Source organism: Eurosta solidaginis, chromosome 3, assembly GCF_040869045.1.
Source record: "Eurosta solidaginis isolate ZX-2024a chromosome 3, ASM4086904v1, whole genome shotgun sequence".
Taxonomy (NCBI): Eukaryota; Metazoa; Arthropoda; class Insecta; order Diptera; family Tephritidae; genus Eurosta; species Eurosta solidaginis.
Genome location: NC_090321.1, coordinates 201,118,844 through 201,138,732, shown reverse-complemented (window position 1 = coordinate 201,138,732; position 19,889 = coordinate 201,118,844). Strand labels below are relative to the sequence as shown.

Sequence of the window (19,889 nt, the reverse complement as noted above, 5' to 3'; positions counted from 1 at the left end):
TTACAAGAAAACTTTAATAGTTTCATCGACCTTTTCACGGCAAATTCGACAGTTAAAGCTTTCTAGTCCTTCGGAAATACTCTTAGCTTGCAGCATTAGAACACAAGCGATGCATATTTTTAAATGTTTGCACGGCATCAGTAGTACATTGGGCTCAACCTCGAAACAAATTACGCATAAAATTTGAGAGCGCGGTATTTCTGATGGCTTTGATGCGGAATCTTGTTCTTCCTCCTCCTCTTCTTCAAGATACGGTTGATCTTCAAAAAAATCTTCTTCTGACTCCATTTCACTGACAATTTTATTTTTTGGATACGCCATTCGATTAACAAACGCAGTAGCTGTTATGATTCCAGAACGTAGATTTTCGTTGGCTTTCGCAATCAGTTCAGCTTTTCAATAAATTTCTAATATCGTCCTTAATTTTTAGAACGGTGGCCACTATATGCTCGGCGGGCAACAGAGGAAGTGACAGAAGCTTGTGGTACTCCAATGACGCCTTACTGTTTTGTCGAATCAATTGAGCAAGTTGTTTATGCTTTGTAGTTATTTGGCGTCGTACCGCGTGGCAAAAATGGAACCAACGGCCGTACAATTTTGAATCTAAAAATGAGGCCTTAATAGCCTTCCATAGGCCCGCTTCATAATCGGCGATGAAGGTCGCACCATTTAAGTTCAAAAGATTTGAATTTATGTAGTTGAATAAATGTGTATAGCATTTTGTTGACTTTTTATTTGTCAAAATAAAAAATACTGGAAAAACCTAGTAAAAGTAACTCGAAATTATTTTGGTACCTTATTAATTAATATATAAAAAAGGGTGAGGAAGGGGGTGGGCGGCGCGGGCGTAACGCGCCGCGCAGCATCCTGGCGGTTCTTTTGTAAACATATTAACAACATCAGTTGGGGTTTTCGGAGATGCTGCAAACACTTTGGCTGTCAAATATTGGAGACCACGCTTGATTTTTATTAAAATCAATATTTTTATGTAGTTTTTCAGCTTTACTGATCTATTAGGGTCAAGTGCAAATAAAATGCGATTTATTCCACCATTTAGCCCAACGTTTCGATAATTATCCTTATCTTCTTCAGGGGCGGTCTATATTTGTTTATAACAAAATACAAAAGACAAAAACAACATTAGAAATAAAATTACACGATCTAAATTACATAGTTTCAAACAAAGTATTGCACAATTATAAATTTGAATTTTACATGAAATATTACTCCACAAACAATTATTTATATTCACTCACATTGGTATTTAAGAAACGATTTTATTATTACTTTACAAAAAAATTTCAATGCTACCATCACTATATGGTAAACTTGTCAAACTAAAACTAATTATCTGTGTCATAGGCATAATAAGTAAGTCGCGGCTATGTCTTGTGTATCTTCTTTCTTGTTCATTGCCTTTTCTTTGTTTTGCATTATTCTTAGGCTCTCGAGTGTGTACCTTGTTCTTTCTCTCGCCTCTTTGTCTATTATTTTTGTTGTTGTGAAACCTACTGTGTGTTTGTTGTTTACCGTGTGTTGTGATAATGCCGTGCTGTGTTTTTCTTTGTTGATATCGGCTTGGTGCTCTGCAAGTCGTGTGTTTAGCGCCCTCTTCGTAGTGCCAATATATATTTTGTTCCAATGTTCAGTTTCATTTCCTTTGCACTCTATTTGGTATACCACGTTACTTTGTTGTTGTATGTCGATCGGGCTTTTTGTTTTTGTAAAGAATGTTGACAGAGTGTGGTTGGATTTGTAAGCCAGTGTTACTTTTGGGTTTTTTGTTATGTGTTGCGCTAGATTTTCTGAGAGCCTGGGAATATAGGTCGTACTGAAATATTGTTTTGGCTCATTCGGCGACTCGTTCGTTGTGGTTTGTGTGGGAATATTTATTAATTCTTGTTGTTTACGGCCAATTAGATTACATATTAATTTATTGGGATAATTGTTACTTCTTACCGTCATTTTGATTTTTTCTATATTAGCGTTATGAAAACATTGATTGCTGATGGTCAGTACTTTATGTATAAAATTTTTGGCGGTATTTAATTTATACTTAAAGCGTTGTGATGAAAAGAAATTTATTAGGTGACCAGACGATGTAGGTTTTGTGTACCAGTCAAGTATAATATTATTGTTAGCTCTATATAAGCGGGTGGCTAAGAAGGGGATGTTGTTGTTTTTTTCCATTTCAATCGTAAATTGTGGTATTTGTTGAGTGTGCTTAAGACAATTTCCGTGTCGCTTCGTCTTATTATTGCAAATACGTCGTCTACGTATTTGACAAGAAATTTGATACCAGTGTTTTGTTGTTGGTTCAGCTCAGAGTACATATTTTGTATAAGGTCGTCCATCACAATGTCTGCTATGGTGGGGGAAAGTGGGTTATCCATCGGCATTCCAAATGTTTGTTGATAAATATTGTTATTGTTATTGTACATGAAATAAAACCTTGTTTTTCGGTATGGTTGTGTGTTGTTGGACTTTTTCCCATTTTTTCATGACTATCTTTATTGCTAAAGCCGTCGGTATGTTGGTGAAGAGCGAGAAGACATCGAACGATACTAACACATCATCATTGCATAACTTTACATCAACTAATCTATTTTTCAAGTCAAATGAATTTTTAATGTTGTAGTCTTCTGATATTAGTGGCGTCAAGATTTTTCCTAAATATATGGACAATTCATAACATGGAACACTTATAGAAGACGAAATTGGACGTAAGGGGCATTCGGGTTTGTGGATTTTAGGTAAACCATAAAGTCTCGGTGCGGTTGCTGCCGAGCTTGCGCGCTGTTGTTTTTCTCTGTAGTTTATGTGCTTTCCTTTGTATAATTCGTTCACAATGCTATTGTTTTTCTTTTGCAGTTTTGTTGTGGGATCGACTCTGACGACTTTGTATGTGTTCTTGTCTCCTAGTAGTTGGTTCATTTTCTCCATATAGTCTGTCTTGTATAGCGCAACAGTTCTATTTCCTTTATCTGCATCCGTAATAACTATGTTGTCTATGTGTAAATGTAGAAATGTTCTAGTTTTGTTGCATGTCTCTATGATAAATTTTTCGCCTGAGTTTTGTTTTATATTACTTTTGAACTGTAAGATTCTGTGGCTAACTTGGCTTCTCGCGACTTCTTTGTCTTTTTCGTTATCTATAGTTTGAATTACTTGTTCTATTTCTGCAATTGTATGTATGGGTGAAAAATTAGTATTTGTTGTAGGTAGTGTGAATTTTCGTCCCAGGGATAGCAGCCACATCACATCTTCGGGAAATTCGATGTTGGTTTTGTTCACAAACCAATTGCTGTTTATGTTGATCCCTAGTTTTCTTATTTTTTCGTATTTAAGTTTTTTCATTTTCGCTTCTAGTGTTGCTTCTTTCTCTTTTGCTATCTTCTTACTCAGAATGTTTTGTTTGGTGATGAACTGGTCAAACTCCTGTTCGCCTAATGCATGTTTTAATTGTTGTTGTGCGTGAAAAATTAGATCTTTTGTTGTTTTGATATTGATGTTGGTTTGTGTGAGTTCTATGTTTAATATCTTCGAGAGAAATTTCTGTTTGGTCTTTTCAATTTTTGTTTTTACTCTTTCGGACGTTGTTTGTGTTTTTATGTATTTTACAGTGTTCGCCAAGTGGTTTGGTATTAGCTCGTATCAATATTTTTCGTCGATTCCTGCTGGCTTTATTAACAAAAGACATTTTTTAACACCCAATGCGAGTTTACACATGCATGTAACACTATTAACTTACCTCATGCATATTTCTTGAAAATTCTCTTGGATTGCGCTGACAGTACTAGATGCACCAAAAGTACTTGTGGAATGTAAACATCTATCCTTTATTTCATTAAGGGCTTTGAGTTATTCATATAGCTCATGTTGGTCATTATGGTTATGCTCTATGAAGTTTCGGACCTTTCGACACTGTCCGTTTTCCAAAGATACTCGCGATTTACAATTTGTTTCGTAACACGTATAGAATATTTTACCATTACTTTCAGGTTTTTTTAAATAAAATTGTTTTTCATTTTTTATGTACAATAATTTGCTATTTCTTCTTTTTCCACTCACTACTTCAAAATCAAGACTTGACATTTTTTTGCACTCTCACTAAGCACCGATCTATAATAGTAAAATTCTAACAAGAACTGATGGCGTACAGATTGATAATTGAAAAATAACTCATTGTTTTGATACAGATTTCTTTACACCAGTTATAGGAACTGTTAGAAGAACGTCAAAGTTTGATAAAATTGTGTTTTTAAGAAAATGAAATAACTCCCAACAAAAATGAAATAACTCCCAATGCCTGAATTACAAACAATGAAGTAAGTCCCAATAAAAATGAAATAACTCCCAATCTCAAAAAATTATGAAATAACTCCCAAAGAAATTTTATTGGGGATTATTTCATTTGGGAGTTATTTCATTATGAAATAATTACCAGCAAAAATTATGAAATAAGTCCCAATGAATTGGGAGCTATTTGATAATGAAATAAGTCCCAATTTGTATGGAAAATATTTGGGAGTTATTTCATTTTTTTGTTGGGAGTTATTGCATTTGGGAGTTATTTCACTGCACCGTAAATTGCTACGTAAGCGGCTATGCAAACGCAGATTACTGCGACATCAAGCAGCCGTGCTTTATAGATTCGACATCTAGTGCTATATAGTCCAGCACAAATCACAGGCACATTGGTTCATATTGTGACGAATATTAACATCACTAAGTGATACCAGCATCCCTAAGCCGATACTAAGCAGCCACTCGTATGTAAGTAAACAAATCAGTCATCATTTACACATGTACATACAAGACAACAGAGAGATACTCACCATCAGTCGAAGTAGCACTCACACACGCATATGGCTACAAACTACAAATATACATGTACAATGTACATATATGGCTGGTAACCAAGCATGAAGTTCACGAAATTACTAGACCTTAGAAGAAATGGATGAACGAAGAAACTAATCAGTTTTGATTTAAGCACACTATTGGTTGTGAAGTTAAGTGTTATTGTGAAGTACTCTCAAAGTAGTCTAATAAAGACCATTTTGCATTATTGAATATTGGAGTTATTTATTCAACAGTTTAGCGATTCGAACGTTAGAAGAAGGTTTGGAATAAGTGGAATTTCCGCAAAATTCGTTACAATATTGTCGCAGCTAATTGAGAGCTGTGATTGGCAAGTGTAATCACGAACGGGACGCAGATCAGAGTCGGTTAGTGACTGCGATTTCTTCTAAGCTGTCAGTGCGATTTGTTGTGACATTTCAGTCGCTGTGACAAAATCGCAAGCACATTAATACTTGCGAATTCTACACTTATCAAACCTTATTTCGTAATTTTTAAAGTTTAGAAGTAGCCGTTTTAAAATTTGTATGAAGTACTTACCTTCGGTATTACATCATGAGCGTAGATATTATCGCGTGGTGGCAATTTTGGTGGCCTTTCGCTACGTTTATGTGCCAATTGCTGCGGCTGCAGTAACAATTGTTCACGCGTTGCTGCAACATGACCACCACCGATAACTGAACCACCATTAATGGTACCGACGCCATTCATACCATGCAAAGCGACGCCGCCGCTGCCCATACCAATTGCTGCCTGTTGTTGATGACCGGAACTGCTGCCAGCACCGAAACCAGAGCTACCCGAACTACCGCCACTACCATTACCGGCAACGCTGTAGGGATCCTCATCGGGTATTGGAATTCTGGGACGATTCTTAATGTCAACAATTGGGCGTTGTACTGTTGTGAAAACATAGGAAAGAGTTGAGAAAGCAAATAAACATTTAGGTAAATATAGGCTGTATGAATTGCTTGAATTGTAAAGTACATTTATATGAAAAATGGTGAGACTCTGTAATTCTAGATTGTTTTGAAAATCGCTTATTACATACATAAATCACTTAAGTATTGCTGCCAATTGTTTGTTGGAACATTTCACCTTTTTTAAATTTTTTTGTCATTTATTCTTTGCTCTATAAAGAGATATGTAAATTTTTAAGCGCGCGCCAGTTGCTTATTGTTGCTGCTGTTGTTGTTACATATTTTGCTATTGAAAAATGCGTTGACATGCGTTCTACGAATAGAAGCATTTACATATGTACTATATACATACATGTATTTTTGATTTATGATGCAAACGATTTGAGACAATATTCAAAAGTAGCAGTGCGTGTGGGGCGCATGCGCGCGCCTTTTTATTACCGCCCTTTATCTTATTTAGGCTGACTGAACAGAGGCCATCAGCTGACACGTTGACATTTAAAAAGCGAAATGAAAATGTTTGCTGTTGGCATTTGAAACTTACCGCAAAAAATGTAAATTTTGCATTTTAAAGTGAATACTTGTGCATTAATATACATTAGGGTGGGTTGAATTTATTCATCAATTTAATGTTGGAATTTTTAGCGCGAAAGCCTATTCATTTGTGGTTTGGTTAAATTATTATATTTATTTTTATAATTCTTAAACTTCTCGTTTTTTTTTACCTATTCATTTTAGTTTCTATGAAAAAATTTCAATTAAAAAAAAAAAAGAAATATACGTGGCTGCTAGCATTTGAAACTCACCGAATAAAAAGTTATTTATGCATTTTAAAGAATCTACTTTAGAATTTATGTACATTAGGATGGATCGATATTTTTTCGTATTGGGTAAAAATTTCAGCCATTTGATTAAAAACAGTTTTTAATTAAATTTTTTCTTTTATTAAAACTTTTATAAAAAACAAAGAAATACAATCGGTGAAATAAAAAAAAATTAAAAACGTAAAAGATAAAAAAGTTAAATAAAGAACAAATTATAAAAATTAAAAATTCACGAAAGAAAAATAAAAAGTATTCAAAGTTCGAAACGAGCTCAAGGCCAGAACCGATGATGAAGGCTTAGCACCTTCGAAATGGATCTATCTGCGCAGCTCTGGCAGGCTGTCTGAAAAATTTTCTACTTACTATTCCAAAAACAAAATAAAAATTTTTCAATTATAGAGAAATTAAAAAAACAATAATAATTACAAAAAAAAAAAATTATTGTTCTGGCCTTGAGCTCGTTTCGAACCTTGAATACTTTATCACTAGGCCGATAAAACAAAGACAATCGAAAAATAAAAAGTTTTTAATAAAAACGCAAAGTTGTTGACCTCCAAATGTTGATTTTAGTTAGAAATTTTTAAAATTTTTTAAATGTTTAAACTTTTTATTTTACTAAACCTTTATTTAGATATTGTAACGAATTTGCTGCAAATCCTCTTATTTGCAATCCTCTGCTAAGTTCGAATCACTAAACTGTTGAATAAATAACTCCAATATTGAATAATGGAAAAATGGCCTTTATTAAAGTACTTCACAGTAACACTTATACTTTCCTACTCGCTGGCTTAATAACCAAACTGATTGATAACTCAAATGAAACTCTACTATTGGCCGCCAGATCGCGTGCTTAAGCAAACCGATTGATAGCTCAACTCAAACTGAATTACAGCGCCTCTACATCTGTCGCCTTTTATGCTCTTTGGTTTCCTCGTTCGCCTTTTCTAGACGCTTCCAGAATCTACTAGTCCAGTATCTCTCAAACTTCTCAGCTGTAACTACAATTGCACGATTTTATAGCTTCTCTCATACCCCATGCTTGTATGTGTGAGTGACACTTCCACAATTATAATTGCCTACATTTAGGAGCATCTCAAATAAGATGTCTGCATATGGTTGTGCCTTGCTTCTCAGCTGCGTGTACCTACATATGTGTAGACATAATGATTGATTCGTTTATGTAGATACATAATGATTGAATTATTGATGTGAATGTTTGTAGTTTACAGTCTCTCGCGCACACATAGGCGTAAATGCATCTGTGTGTGACATCTCTCGGCTGCCTTATATATGTGTATACATGATTTGATTATTGACGTAAATACTGCTTAGCATGGCCTTAGTGATGGTATAGCTTAGTGATGCTAATATCCGTGACAATATGTTACAATTTCCAGTTAAAGATTTCAAAAAATTGGCATTTCCTTACAGTTTTGTTTTCTCTGACAATCAAAAATATAAATAAATAAGTAATGAAAGCATGAGTTTGTGTTTTTATACTCAACAAATTTCAACCGAAGAAATAAATATTTGTCCTGCCCTAACATCCAAACGTTTTTGGATACGCTCTTTCAAGGCTTCCTCATAAAAAATTTAGATACAATTATAAGTTTTATAAACACTTTTTTATAAAAACTTAAAAACTAAAAATAATTGAAACATGCTTAATTAAAAAAAATAGCAAAATAAAGAGTTAAACTAACCAGGCTTTAAATGATATTAAACGGGTTAAACATTTTTTTGCTTTTAAGTAGAAATATAAAAAAAATATTTTAATTATAAATTAAAATATCGAATTAATATTAAAAATAAAATATGAAGTATTACAGGTTTAAAAAGGTTAAATACTAAAAAACTAAAAAATGTAGAATAAAAAAAAAAAATAAAGAGTTTAAAAATTTTAAAAAGTTTAAAAAAGTAAAATTAACCAAACTATAGACTCATAGAAAATTTAAAATAAAATTCCAAGTTTTATAAAAAAAAACAAATATTATATAAAAAAAGTGTGAAATTTACTATAAAATGTGAAATTTGCTATATTAAAAATAAAAAAAAATAAAAATTTAACTTTACAAATTTGTGAAATTGTGGGCTTCCTCATAGGTACATATGTATGTACCTACCATCAAATTTTTCTTCAACAAAAATAAATCAGTGAGTGTATAAAAATAAAAAATAAAAATTGTAGTCACATATTTATTTAAAAAAGTTCCAAAAATGTAAATTAAAAATAAAAATTAAAAAATCTAAAATTACAAAAATTTAAAAAATTTAAATTAGAGATATTAAGAATTCGAAAACTAAAAATTTAAACTAACCAAACTGAGAAGTTATGTGCCATCCCAAAAATAATAAAAAATATTAAAATTAGAAATATTAAAAATTTAAAACAAAAAAATTAAAAAATTTAAGTTTACGGAATTGTGAAGTGGTAGGCTTCCTCGCAAAAAGTTTAGGCAAGATTTTTTTAATTTTTATAGTTTAAAATTTGTTTGTTCGAAATTTGTAGAGTAAAGCAAAGCTTAAATTCAAGGTTTTATCAAAATAAGAGATAAAAAAATTAAACCTAAAATTTAAAGTAAAATTAGAAAATTAAATAAGTGTTAAAAAGTAAGTTTTTAACAATAGAAAAATGTAAGATTTAAGAATTAAAAACTTATAAATTCAAATTAAAAAAAAAAACACATTGGCTCGCTCTACATCCCAGCAGACTTGGCTGAGCTTCTTTTTTCATTTATGTATCTTAAATTTTTATTTTTATTAAAACATTTTATTTTATTAAACATTTTTTTTCATAAATACGCCATTCTTTAATTAAAAAACTACACCAAACTGATAGATTGTGGGCTTGTTCGTAAAAAAGTATAAATGCCTTTTAAGGAGCATATGTACTTATGTATGAATGTATATATATTAGGGTAGATACCTGTTTTTTTCTTTTCAGTTTTAAACCTGCATATAAAAAATGGTGTAAAAATTGTAATATTGCATTTTTTTAAAAACTAAAAGTTGAAAATGAATATGAATATTAGAATTTCTTTTTCTAGGTGTTTTTTAATTGAAAAAAAAAAAAAAATAATAATAATAATAATGATAAATAAAATAAAGAGTTGTGTCAGTAAAAACTTCAAAATGCATATGAAAACAAGAAATTAATCAAATGGTAAACAAAATATATAATTGAAATAAAAATTTAAGAGAGGGAATAAATAAATAAAAAAAAACCAATTAAAAAAAAAAAAACATATTAAATTCAAAAAAAAAAGAAACTAATTAAATAACTAACTTTTTTTGTCACACATATGAAATCGCCCTTTCGTTGCAATAGTTAAAAAAAATTAAATTTAAAGCTTTTTTCAACTTTTTAAAATTTTAACAACATGTCTATATTTTTTTTAAACTCAAATCAAATATGGCGATTTCTTGAAAATTTTCGAAGTTAGACTATTAGCGCATAACGAAATCCTCCTTTAATTAAAAGTGTATGTATGCGTACATATTTTCGCTCCACTCTAATGCATGCACATATGCTTCACTTTAGCACCGTGGCAAAAGCGAAAAGGCTAACAGCAGAATTGGTGCCACAAACGGCACACCAAAACTACTTGTGAACGGTGGCAACCTTGAACTGCTTGTCTAGCAAATGGGGAGTAAAACGTAAAGAAGTAACAAAAAATAAAAAGAAAATAAATTAAAATTTGCAGAATGCATACACAATGCTACATCAAAACTTTAATATGCTTTTATCTTTGCTCATCGTGCATGGGCACGCTGCAGTACATATCAAGCCTAGTACTAATATTGTGACGAATATTATAATCACTAAGCGATACTAGCATCCCTAAGCCGATACTAAGCAGCCACTCGTATGTACCTTAACAAATCAATCATCATCTATACACTTACATACAAGGCAACGGAGGGATACTCATAAACATCAGCCGAAGTAGTACTTACATATACACACGCATATGGCTATGCGAGATACTATAAACTACAAATATACATGTACATATATTGCTGTTAACCAAGCATGAAATTCGCGAAGTTACTAGACTTTAGGAGAAATGGGTGAACGAGGCAACAGAGAGTATCAAAGCAGCGAAAGCTGAGTAGTCAGTAAGCAGTTGATTTAAACACGCAATTAGTTGTGAAGTAAAAGTTATTGTGAAGTACACTCAAAGTAGTCTAGTAAAGACCATTTTGGATTATTGAATATTGGAGTTATTTATTAAACAGTTTAGCGATACGAACGTTTGCAGAAGGTGTAAAAATAAACGGAGTTTCCCCAATATTTGCATTACAAATGAATTTTTATTGCTTAAACAACAAAAAAATTTAAACTGAGCTTCTCATTCAATTTCCATCGTGCTTCTTTTAATTTTTCTCAAGAAATTCCAAGTCATCGCTGAGGGGCGACCCTGCTTAGAAAAACTTGTTTCTTTTGTTTTTTAGTAAACTTGTTTCTAAACTTTTGATATTGCTTTGGGCAGGATTTGAACCCAGGATATTCTGTGTGGTAGTCGGAGCACTTACTGAATTGAAAAATGGTATTCAAATGTATTTTGACATTGCTAAGTAAAATCAGTCTCATGTTCATCATAATTTTTACTAGTTATGCAAAATGCCTAGCTATGGAGCCTATAAGTATCCACAGTACCGCTACAATAAAAAAATCCTCGTATACATGCATGATCTCTATGCACATGCACTTTTAACCTCGACAGCTATACATAACTACTTATATACAACAACAGCAACTCGATTTAAAGGCAAGACAAAAGCGCAGCCCAACTTAATAAATTACTAACATTTTGCAGCATAATAAATGAATAGTTCAATACAAAATTTATGCAGCATTGTTGGTTTAATGTTTACAAAAACAAAACCAATTATATAACATGTACAAATTTCTATATACAGAGCTTCATTATTCACATAAAAAATAAACATTATTAAAAACATCGAAATCTTTTTACCCAAACGTAAATTTTTTTTAACGTTCTTTGAAAAAAAAAATAAAAATTTCACTTCTTACTTACCTGGCGGCAATTTACTTTTGAGCATATCCATTGCTACAACATTTACAATTAGCACCCAAATGGGACAATCTAATATATCGTTCTCCGATTTGACAAACGCGACTACGGATAGGCATTGTGTCTCTAGGCGACGTCGATCGGGATAGGCACGTCGAAGTTCACGATTTACATTTGATTGAAATTTTTTCATATCGAATAACTAGTGGGTAGGAGAGAGAGAGAGAGAGAGAGAGAAGGAAACATTTAGAATTGGATTATAAAAAAAAAATAATAAAATTACAGTTTGCAGATACCGCAAGTGATTTTTTTCGTTATTGTGACTGAACAGTGACAGAGGAGCAGTATGCCATACATCGCAGCACACAATTACGCTTACCAGTAATCGCGTAGTCCCCGACCAAAACGCGGCTAGAGGTAGTAGAACAGTCACAAAGATTCGAGATTCGAGAGTGCTTGCAAAATCCCCTAAGCAGCAGTTTACTGCGAAATCTAGTTCTATTTAGTCGCAACAAATACCATAGGCTCGTTGGTTCATATTATAGTTAATTGAGAGCTGTAAATGCTTTTGTGAGTGTCATTACTGGTAAGTGTGATGTCCAATAGGGCGCAGATGACGTCGTGGTCACTTCAGCCACGGTTATTTATGTCAAGCTGTCACTGCGATTTACTGTAATCTTTCAGTCACTGGAATAAAAACATGGGTACGAGCTTATTTGCCAACTCTATTGAATCATTGTCGTGCTCAAATTTTTATTCGTATTAACATTCGTTTTTCTATTAGAGTTCGTATTCATATTATCATTCGTATTCGTTTTTCGCGGCCGCGTTCGTATTTGAGCCTATAAGTATTAGTAATGGTATATCTAGGTGTATTCGTTCTTGTTTTTTTTTTGTAAAAAAATTGTATCCGTGTTCGAATTAATATTTCTAATATTTGGATTATTATTTTTATTCCTACTAAGCGTTCGCATTAGCTTTCGTATTTTATAGCATTAACTTTTTTTATTCAAAACTCAAAAATTTATTTACAAATACAAAAATCACTCGGAAATTTCAAAATTTGTTTTTAAAAATGTTAAGTACTATGAAATATCATTTTAATCAAGATATGCCTTAGATCGAATGAACAATTAATTGGAATAATTAGCTGCGCAATTACTCGCTTGTTCAATCAATCACTGAACACTTTTTCCGAATGAGTTTTATCAATTTATTCAAAATTTTTATTAATCAAAAAGGTTATTCAATTAAATAATGAAAAAATGATTATTCGATTAACCGCATTTTAAATTTATAAATAATTGCGAAGAACCATTTATTTTAGGATTTTAAAAGAGGTGTATCTAAGATCGAATAAACGATTAATTGGAATAATCAGTTGCACAATCAATGGCTTATTTGTTTGATGACTGAAAATCACTAACGGAATGAAATTAATCATTGAATTAAAAATTAATAAAAAACAAGTAAGGACGGGACTGTCTTCGGCTGAACAATAGCCATCTTCCGGTGGCAAAGAGCCTGAGCCAAATAAATAATTTTGCATGTAAATGCAACAACAACAATTTGAGCCAGATAAATCCAGATTGAAGTCTGGTTCAATTTGTGAGCCAGATGATGTGTTAATTACTTGTCTTTATTTTGGCAACGCTGCCTTTAATAAACCTCCTTTTTCAAAAATAGATGTCGCTGCTTAGTCTTTCGCCGTATGAGTTAAATGAAAAACACCGGCGACATCTGCCTATCACATTTCACGTGTGCGAAAATATCACGACATCTGCTTCTCAAGTCTCTCAATGATCCAGAGTATTCTCGTGAGAAATGAGCGTGAGGCGGAGCTGTAAAACTCACTGGATGACCGCAAATAATCTTATCATGTTCGTGATCTCCAAATAATTGGATGTATAAGATAAGAAATATATAGTGAACAGATGTACATACCTAAACAATTTTTAAGATAAATATAAAAAAATTGGCAAAAACCCCCTTATCTGAACGATCGGTTGTATGGGATATACATTATATATAGCTCCGATCGAAATGATTTTTATAGGAAATCTTCTATGATATATTAGAATAAATATCACCAAGTTTAATGTTTTTATATTCGAAACTAAGGGAGAAATGGCCAAAAATCTTTCTATCTGAACGATCGGTTGTATGGGATAGGTATATACTATATACATATAGCTCCGATCAAAGTGATTTTTTCAGGAATCTTCTATGATATATTAGAATAAACATCACCAAGTTTAACGTTTTTATATTGGAAATTAAGGGAGAAATGGCTAAAAATCTTTTTATCTGAACGATCTGTTGTATGGGATATATATTATATATAGCTCCGATCGAAATAATTTTTTCATGAAATCTTCTATGATATGTTAGAATAAATATCACCAAGTTTAACGTTTTTATATTGGAAATTAAGGGAGAAATTCCCAAAAATTTTTCTATCTGAACGCTCGGTTGTATGGGATATATACTATATATAGCTCCGATCAAAGTGATTGTTTCAGAAAATCTTCTATGATATTATAACGAATGTTAGCAGCACTAAGGGATACTATCATCTCTAAGCCGATACTAAGCAGTGACTTTTATGCACATCAATAATTCAATCATTATGTCTACACATATGTACGTACACGCAGCGGAGAAGCAACGCACAACCACATGCATAAATCTGAGATACTCCCGAAAGTATGCAATGGTTGTGCAAGTGTCGCTTACACATACAAGCCCATGGGGTTTGACAGAAGCTATAAAATCATGCATCTGTAGTTACAGCTGAGTAATTTTATAGCTGATAACTAACTAGTAAGTTCTGGAAATAGAAAAGCCTAGAAACATGCAACGAGGAAATCAGACAGTATAAAAGGCAGCAAAAGTAGAGGCACGACAATCAGTTTGATTTAAGACGCTATCTGGCGGGCAATAGTAGTGTTATTGTGAAGTACTTTAATAAAGGCCATTTTGAATTATTGAAAAGTGGAGTTATTAATTCAACAGTTTAGTGATTCGAACGTTAGCAGAAGGACAGCACAAAAGGCAGAAACAGTAGAGGCACGACAATCAGTTTGATTTAGGACGCTATCTGGCGAGCAATAGTAGTGTTATTGTGAAGTACTTTAATAAAGACCATTTTGCATTATTGAAAAGTGGAGTTATTTATTCAACAGTTTAGTGATTAGAACGTTAGCAGAAGGTTGCATATAAGAGGAATTGCACTAAATTCGTTACAATATATTAAAATATATATCACCGAGTTTCACGTTTATACTTTCTAAATTAAGGCAGAAATGGCAAAAAATCTTTCTATCTGAACGATCGGTCGTATGGGATATAACTATATATAGCTCCGATCAAAGTGATTTTTTCGGGATATCTTCTATGATATATTAGAATATATATCACCGAGTTTCACTTTTATACTTTCTAAATTGCTGCAGGAATGACCAAACTCGTCTTATCTGAACGATCGGTTGTATGGGAGATATATGTTATAGTGGTCCGATCCTACCGGATCCGACAAATGTCTAATATAATACAAAAATACATCCTTGTGTTAAATTTCATTGAGATACAAAATTTGAGGGACTAGTTTGCGTTCAAACAGACAGACGGACATGACTATATCAACTCAGTTCGTCGCCCTGATCAATTCGGTATCCTTAATGGTGAGTCTATCTTCTATATTTCTCAACGTTACAAACATCGGGCCAAAGTTAATATACCATTTCATGTTCACGAAAGGTATAATGATTACTCGATTAAGTAAATAAATCAAAAACAAAATTTATTCAATAAGCTGAGCTATTGAAAATGTGAATATCTATATTTTGAGCAATCAATTCCATTGTGATAAACATGGCAGAGGGGCTATTTATACGGAAATCTTTTTTCGTTCTATATGAATAGTAATTGTATCGTTACCATTATTTTCATTGTAATTATTATTTCGTAATCGTAATATATAGTAACCGTAATTACAATTACAATTCCAGTGGTAGATATAATAGAAATTGTAATTATAACTACAACTACTTGGATTAGTACAGTACCTACTTTGAACTTGTCACTGTTATTAGTCGTAATTGTAATTTTATTAATAGTTATTTTAATTGAACCTAGTATCGCCTGTGGTCGAAATTCGACCAACGTGTATTTTTTTCAACTCAGTCTATGCATCAAGTGTTGTAAATATAGCAAACTGGTCTAACTTACTTAACTTTTTCTTTAAAATTTTAAATTTGATCTAAGACTTTGTACTTTTTGATTGTATTTTCTTAAATTTTCTACAAACTTTTCACATGTAATTATAACGTTTTGGTATGGAGCTCCTTAAACAAAAATATAAAAATTATGTAAAATCATATGAAATTGACATAGAATTATGGTGAAATTACTTGAAATTGAATTGAAAAATAGGTTTTTCCACACCACCCGGAAGGTCCCCGCTGGCGCGCTACCGAAGTTAGTTTTGGGAGCTCGGTTCCCCAGTAGGCCTATATCACCCATATACACATATCGCCCATTTACGTCAATAGTGTCATAATTCAAAAAGCACGAACTTTTAGTTAAAAATTAAGAAATTTGCTAAAGGAATTTAGCCTATTTCACGCCACCCCTTTAAGTTGGTATAAATACATATCTAATATGTAAGTGTGACACAAAACAAAAATTTCGAGTAAAATAGAGGATACCTTGATAAAAAATAAAATAAAAAATAAAAATATAAAAAAATTATGTAATGAGAAAGAAGGCAGAGTTTACTAAAAAAATGTTTAATTAAAGAAAAAAAAAATAAAGTACTTAAATTGCGAAAAATTAAGTGAAGTGAACAAACAGTTCCATATAAAAACGCAATAAGTGCACTTATACTTTTTTCCGGTTTTTAATGTGATCATTGTGGAAATATGAAGATTATAATATTCGGATATTTAATGTTGGGATCCCATTGAGATCTATGTAGGTAATTAATTTGTATTAAGTTTGTAAACACTCCATTTCATGAATATATATGACCATATCTACCATAAAATATCGTCTGTGAAAAATATAATACTAAGATATAACAGAGCAGAATAAATTAGGAAGAAAGGAAAAACAAACAAAAACATTGAAATTATTCACGCAATCATATTTACTAAAATAAAATTGATTTCATAACTTTAAGCGACATAAACCAATTAGGGTTTTGGGATCTAAGCATCCGATTAATGGACATATAATCCAACAAAGTTAGCCTAATAATAAATATAGTGGGTAATATACTGCCTATGCAAGACGGCCGCTATGATGCCGGTTGCCGCTCTGACCTAAAATCAAAAAAGTTTTTGGGACGTTTTTTTGTTTCGTAATTAGCATAAAAGGCAATATAAAAAATGTAATGTTATATTTTTGTAACGTTTTTTTTTTGTTCAGTATAAGACGTACTTTATCTAAAATGAGGATTGAATCTGCAAATGCAACAACATTTTCGAGCAAATTTGCCATTAATTGTTATAAATAAATTAGTTAGTTTCAACAAAAGTTAACTCATTATTTATGATTTCATGTTTTTTTGAAAACAACCAAAATAAAAAACAAAGAATCTTTTAAATAAAGACTTATGTATTTACGTGTAGGTAAAATTTGCCAAAAAAATGGGCCGGTCAAAAATTAATTTTATTTAAGATTTTTGGTACGCTATAAATTATTTTGGAACAATTTTTTTGGATTTTGGTAGAGGCTATTATAGGTAAGCGGCAACAATGGGAAACCATATTTGTTTGCAGGTGAAACATTTGTGCCTTCGAATTTAGCGGGGATACATAAAATTTGAAATTCACATTAAACACTCAGATAATTGTTCCCAAAGACGGCGCGCTTGTGCATAAAGGTTTAGGTCTTTGAAATTCGCATTAGCAAACTTAGGTAATTGTTCCCAAAGATGGCGCGCTTGTGCACGATAATGAACTACGATATTTGTATGAATTTTTCGAATTTACAAAAAACTGTTTCTATTAATTATAAACAAATAGAGTAATATTTGTTAACAAAAATAGGCCTATGCACTGCGACTGATCAATACGAATCGATTCATATAACTTTTATATGATTTTACGTATGCTAAGTATGCGAAACAGCCTGTCAATTGATTGTATGGAAATTTTGTTAGCGTATTAATATATAGAAGTGGGTAATATACTGCCTATGAAAGACGGCCGCTATGATGCCGGTTGCCGCTCTGACCTAAAATCAAAAAAGTTTTTGGGACGTTTTTTTGTTTCGTAATTAGCATAAAAGGTAATATAAAAAATGTAATGTTATATTTTTGTAACTTTTTTTTTTGTTCAGTATAAGACGTGCTTTATCTAAAATGAGGATTAAATCTGCAAATGCAACAACATTTTCGAGCAAATTTGCCATTAATTGTTATAAATAAATTAGTTAGTTTCAACAAAAGTTAACTCATTATTTATGATTACATGTTTTTTTGAAAACAACTAAAATAAAAAACAAAGAATCTTTTAAATAAAGACATGTATTTACGTGTAGGTAAAATTTGCCAAAAAAATGGGCCGGTCAAAAATTAATTCTATTTAAGATTTTTGGTACGTTATAAATTATTTTGGAACAATTTTTTAGGATTTTGGTAGAGGCTATTATAGGTAAGCGGCAACAATGGGAAACCATATTTGTTTGCAGGTGAAACATTTGTGCCTTCGAATTTAGCGGGGATACATAAAATTTGAAATTCACATTAAACACTTAGATAATTGTTCCCAAAGACGGCGCGCTTGTCCATAAGGGCTAAGGTCTTTGAAATTCGCATTAGCAAACTTAGGTAATTGTTTCCAAAGATGGCGCGCTTGTGCATGATAATTAATTACGATATTTGTATGAATTGTTCGAATTTACAAAAAACTGTTTCTATTAATTATAAACAAATAGAGTAATATTTGTTAACAAAAATAGGCCTATGCACTGCGGCTGATCAATACGAATCGATTCATATAACTTTTATATGATTTTACGTATGCTAAGTATGCGAAACAGCCCGTCAATTGATTGTATGGAAATTTTGTTAGCGTATTAATATATAGATTATAATGGTAAATGTACTGGTAATTGTAATTGTGAAAAAATTATATGCATTACTCACTTTGACTATTTTTTCACTTTCCAATGCTTGGTTTGGCAATTTGAGTATATCGGCACTAATTGATGTCTCCTCATTGGGATTACTTGCTGTGCTCTTAATGAAAACATTACTTTTGGCATAGCGACGTATGAGTATATTGCCAGCGTCATCCATTTTTATTTTGACACCCTGCAAAAAAGTTTGAAGATATTTTAGAATTTACATAGGCACATGTATATTAGATTGGAACAATCCGCTTCTTGTTGGCTGTCCGGGATCAATAAAGATATCACATACGTAGATTGAATGAGATGGTCCCAGCACGATATGAAACAGGGAGTCAGTACCAATTACTCGAGAAGTTCGATGTGTAAATATACAGGTGTACGTCTTGGAAACTCATGTTTTTAATTTAACTGGAGATAGTTAGCTAATGTTTTTAAGTTATCTCGGGGTTGAAGTTCAGCCACAACAGAGGTAACTTTACCAAAAGCAAATAGTTTCGTGTTTTTTGAGAAGAGCTCCGTTGGCTTCTTATTGGTGATAACCGTTACCGGCAAGTTATTGATTTATTATCGATTTATTAATACCGAATTATTACTGTCCAGTTTTCTATTTGTTTATTATTGATTTATTATTTAGCTTTTCATCGTATTGTTTTTGGTATGTCATCGATTTTGTATTGAGGTTTTATCGGTATCTGTTTCAAAACAAACTGATTAGTCATCGGCAATAAGTTTATAAAATAAGGATAACACGCCGATATGAAATTGGTAACACTCCGATAACAAACATATGAGTTTCCGGGAACAAAGATATGAGCTTTTTGATGAAACAGCGATCACTTTTCTGTTTAGGAATCGATAGCTTTTCGATAACACTCTTATAAGATATTGGTAAAAATTCTATAACAAATCGATCATATTTGGGTAACCTATCTATAACTTTTATTTAATAAATCAACAGCTTTTCAAGGCGATATCTCGTCGATTAAAAATTGATTTCAATTACTTTAATTTAATGTAGTTTTATTTCACTTTGTTTTATTTTATTTGATTTGATTTGATTTAATCTAATTTAATTTGATTTGATTTTTTTTATTTTAATGTAA

At 31.8% G+C, this 19,889-nt stretch overlaps 1 protein-coding gene across 10 annotated transcripts in view; it reads right to left on the bottom strand.

Moving 5' to 3' along the window:
- The window catches only part of exp (expansion), a 338,601-nt gene that overhangs the window by 11,336 nt on the left and 307,376 nt on the right, over positions 1 to 19,889 (bottom strand). For all 10 annotated transcript variants that reach the window (XM_067774671.1, XM_067774674.1, XM_067774675.1 and 7 more), the window contains 3 exons: positions 18,800 to 18,967; positions 11,650 to 11,848; positions 5,404 to 5,762 (listed from right to left, as the gene is read on the bottom strand). In XM_067774671.1, the coding sequence (XP_067630772.1) occupies positions 5,404 to 5,762; positions 11,650 to 11,848; positions 18,800 to 18,967 (726 nt within the window). The remainder of the gene's footprint in view (positions 1 to 5,403; positions 5,763 to 11,649; positions 11,849 to 18,799; positions 18,968 to 19,889) is intronic.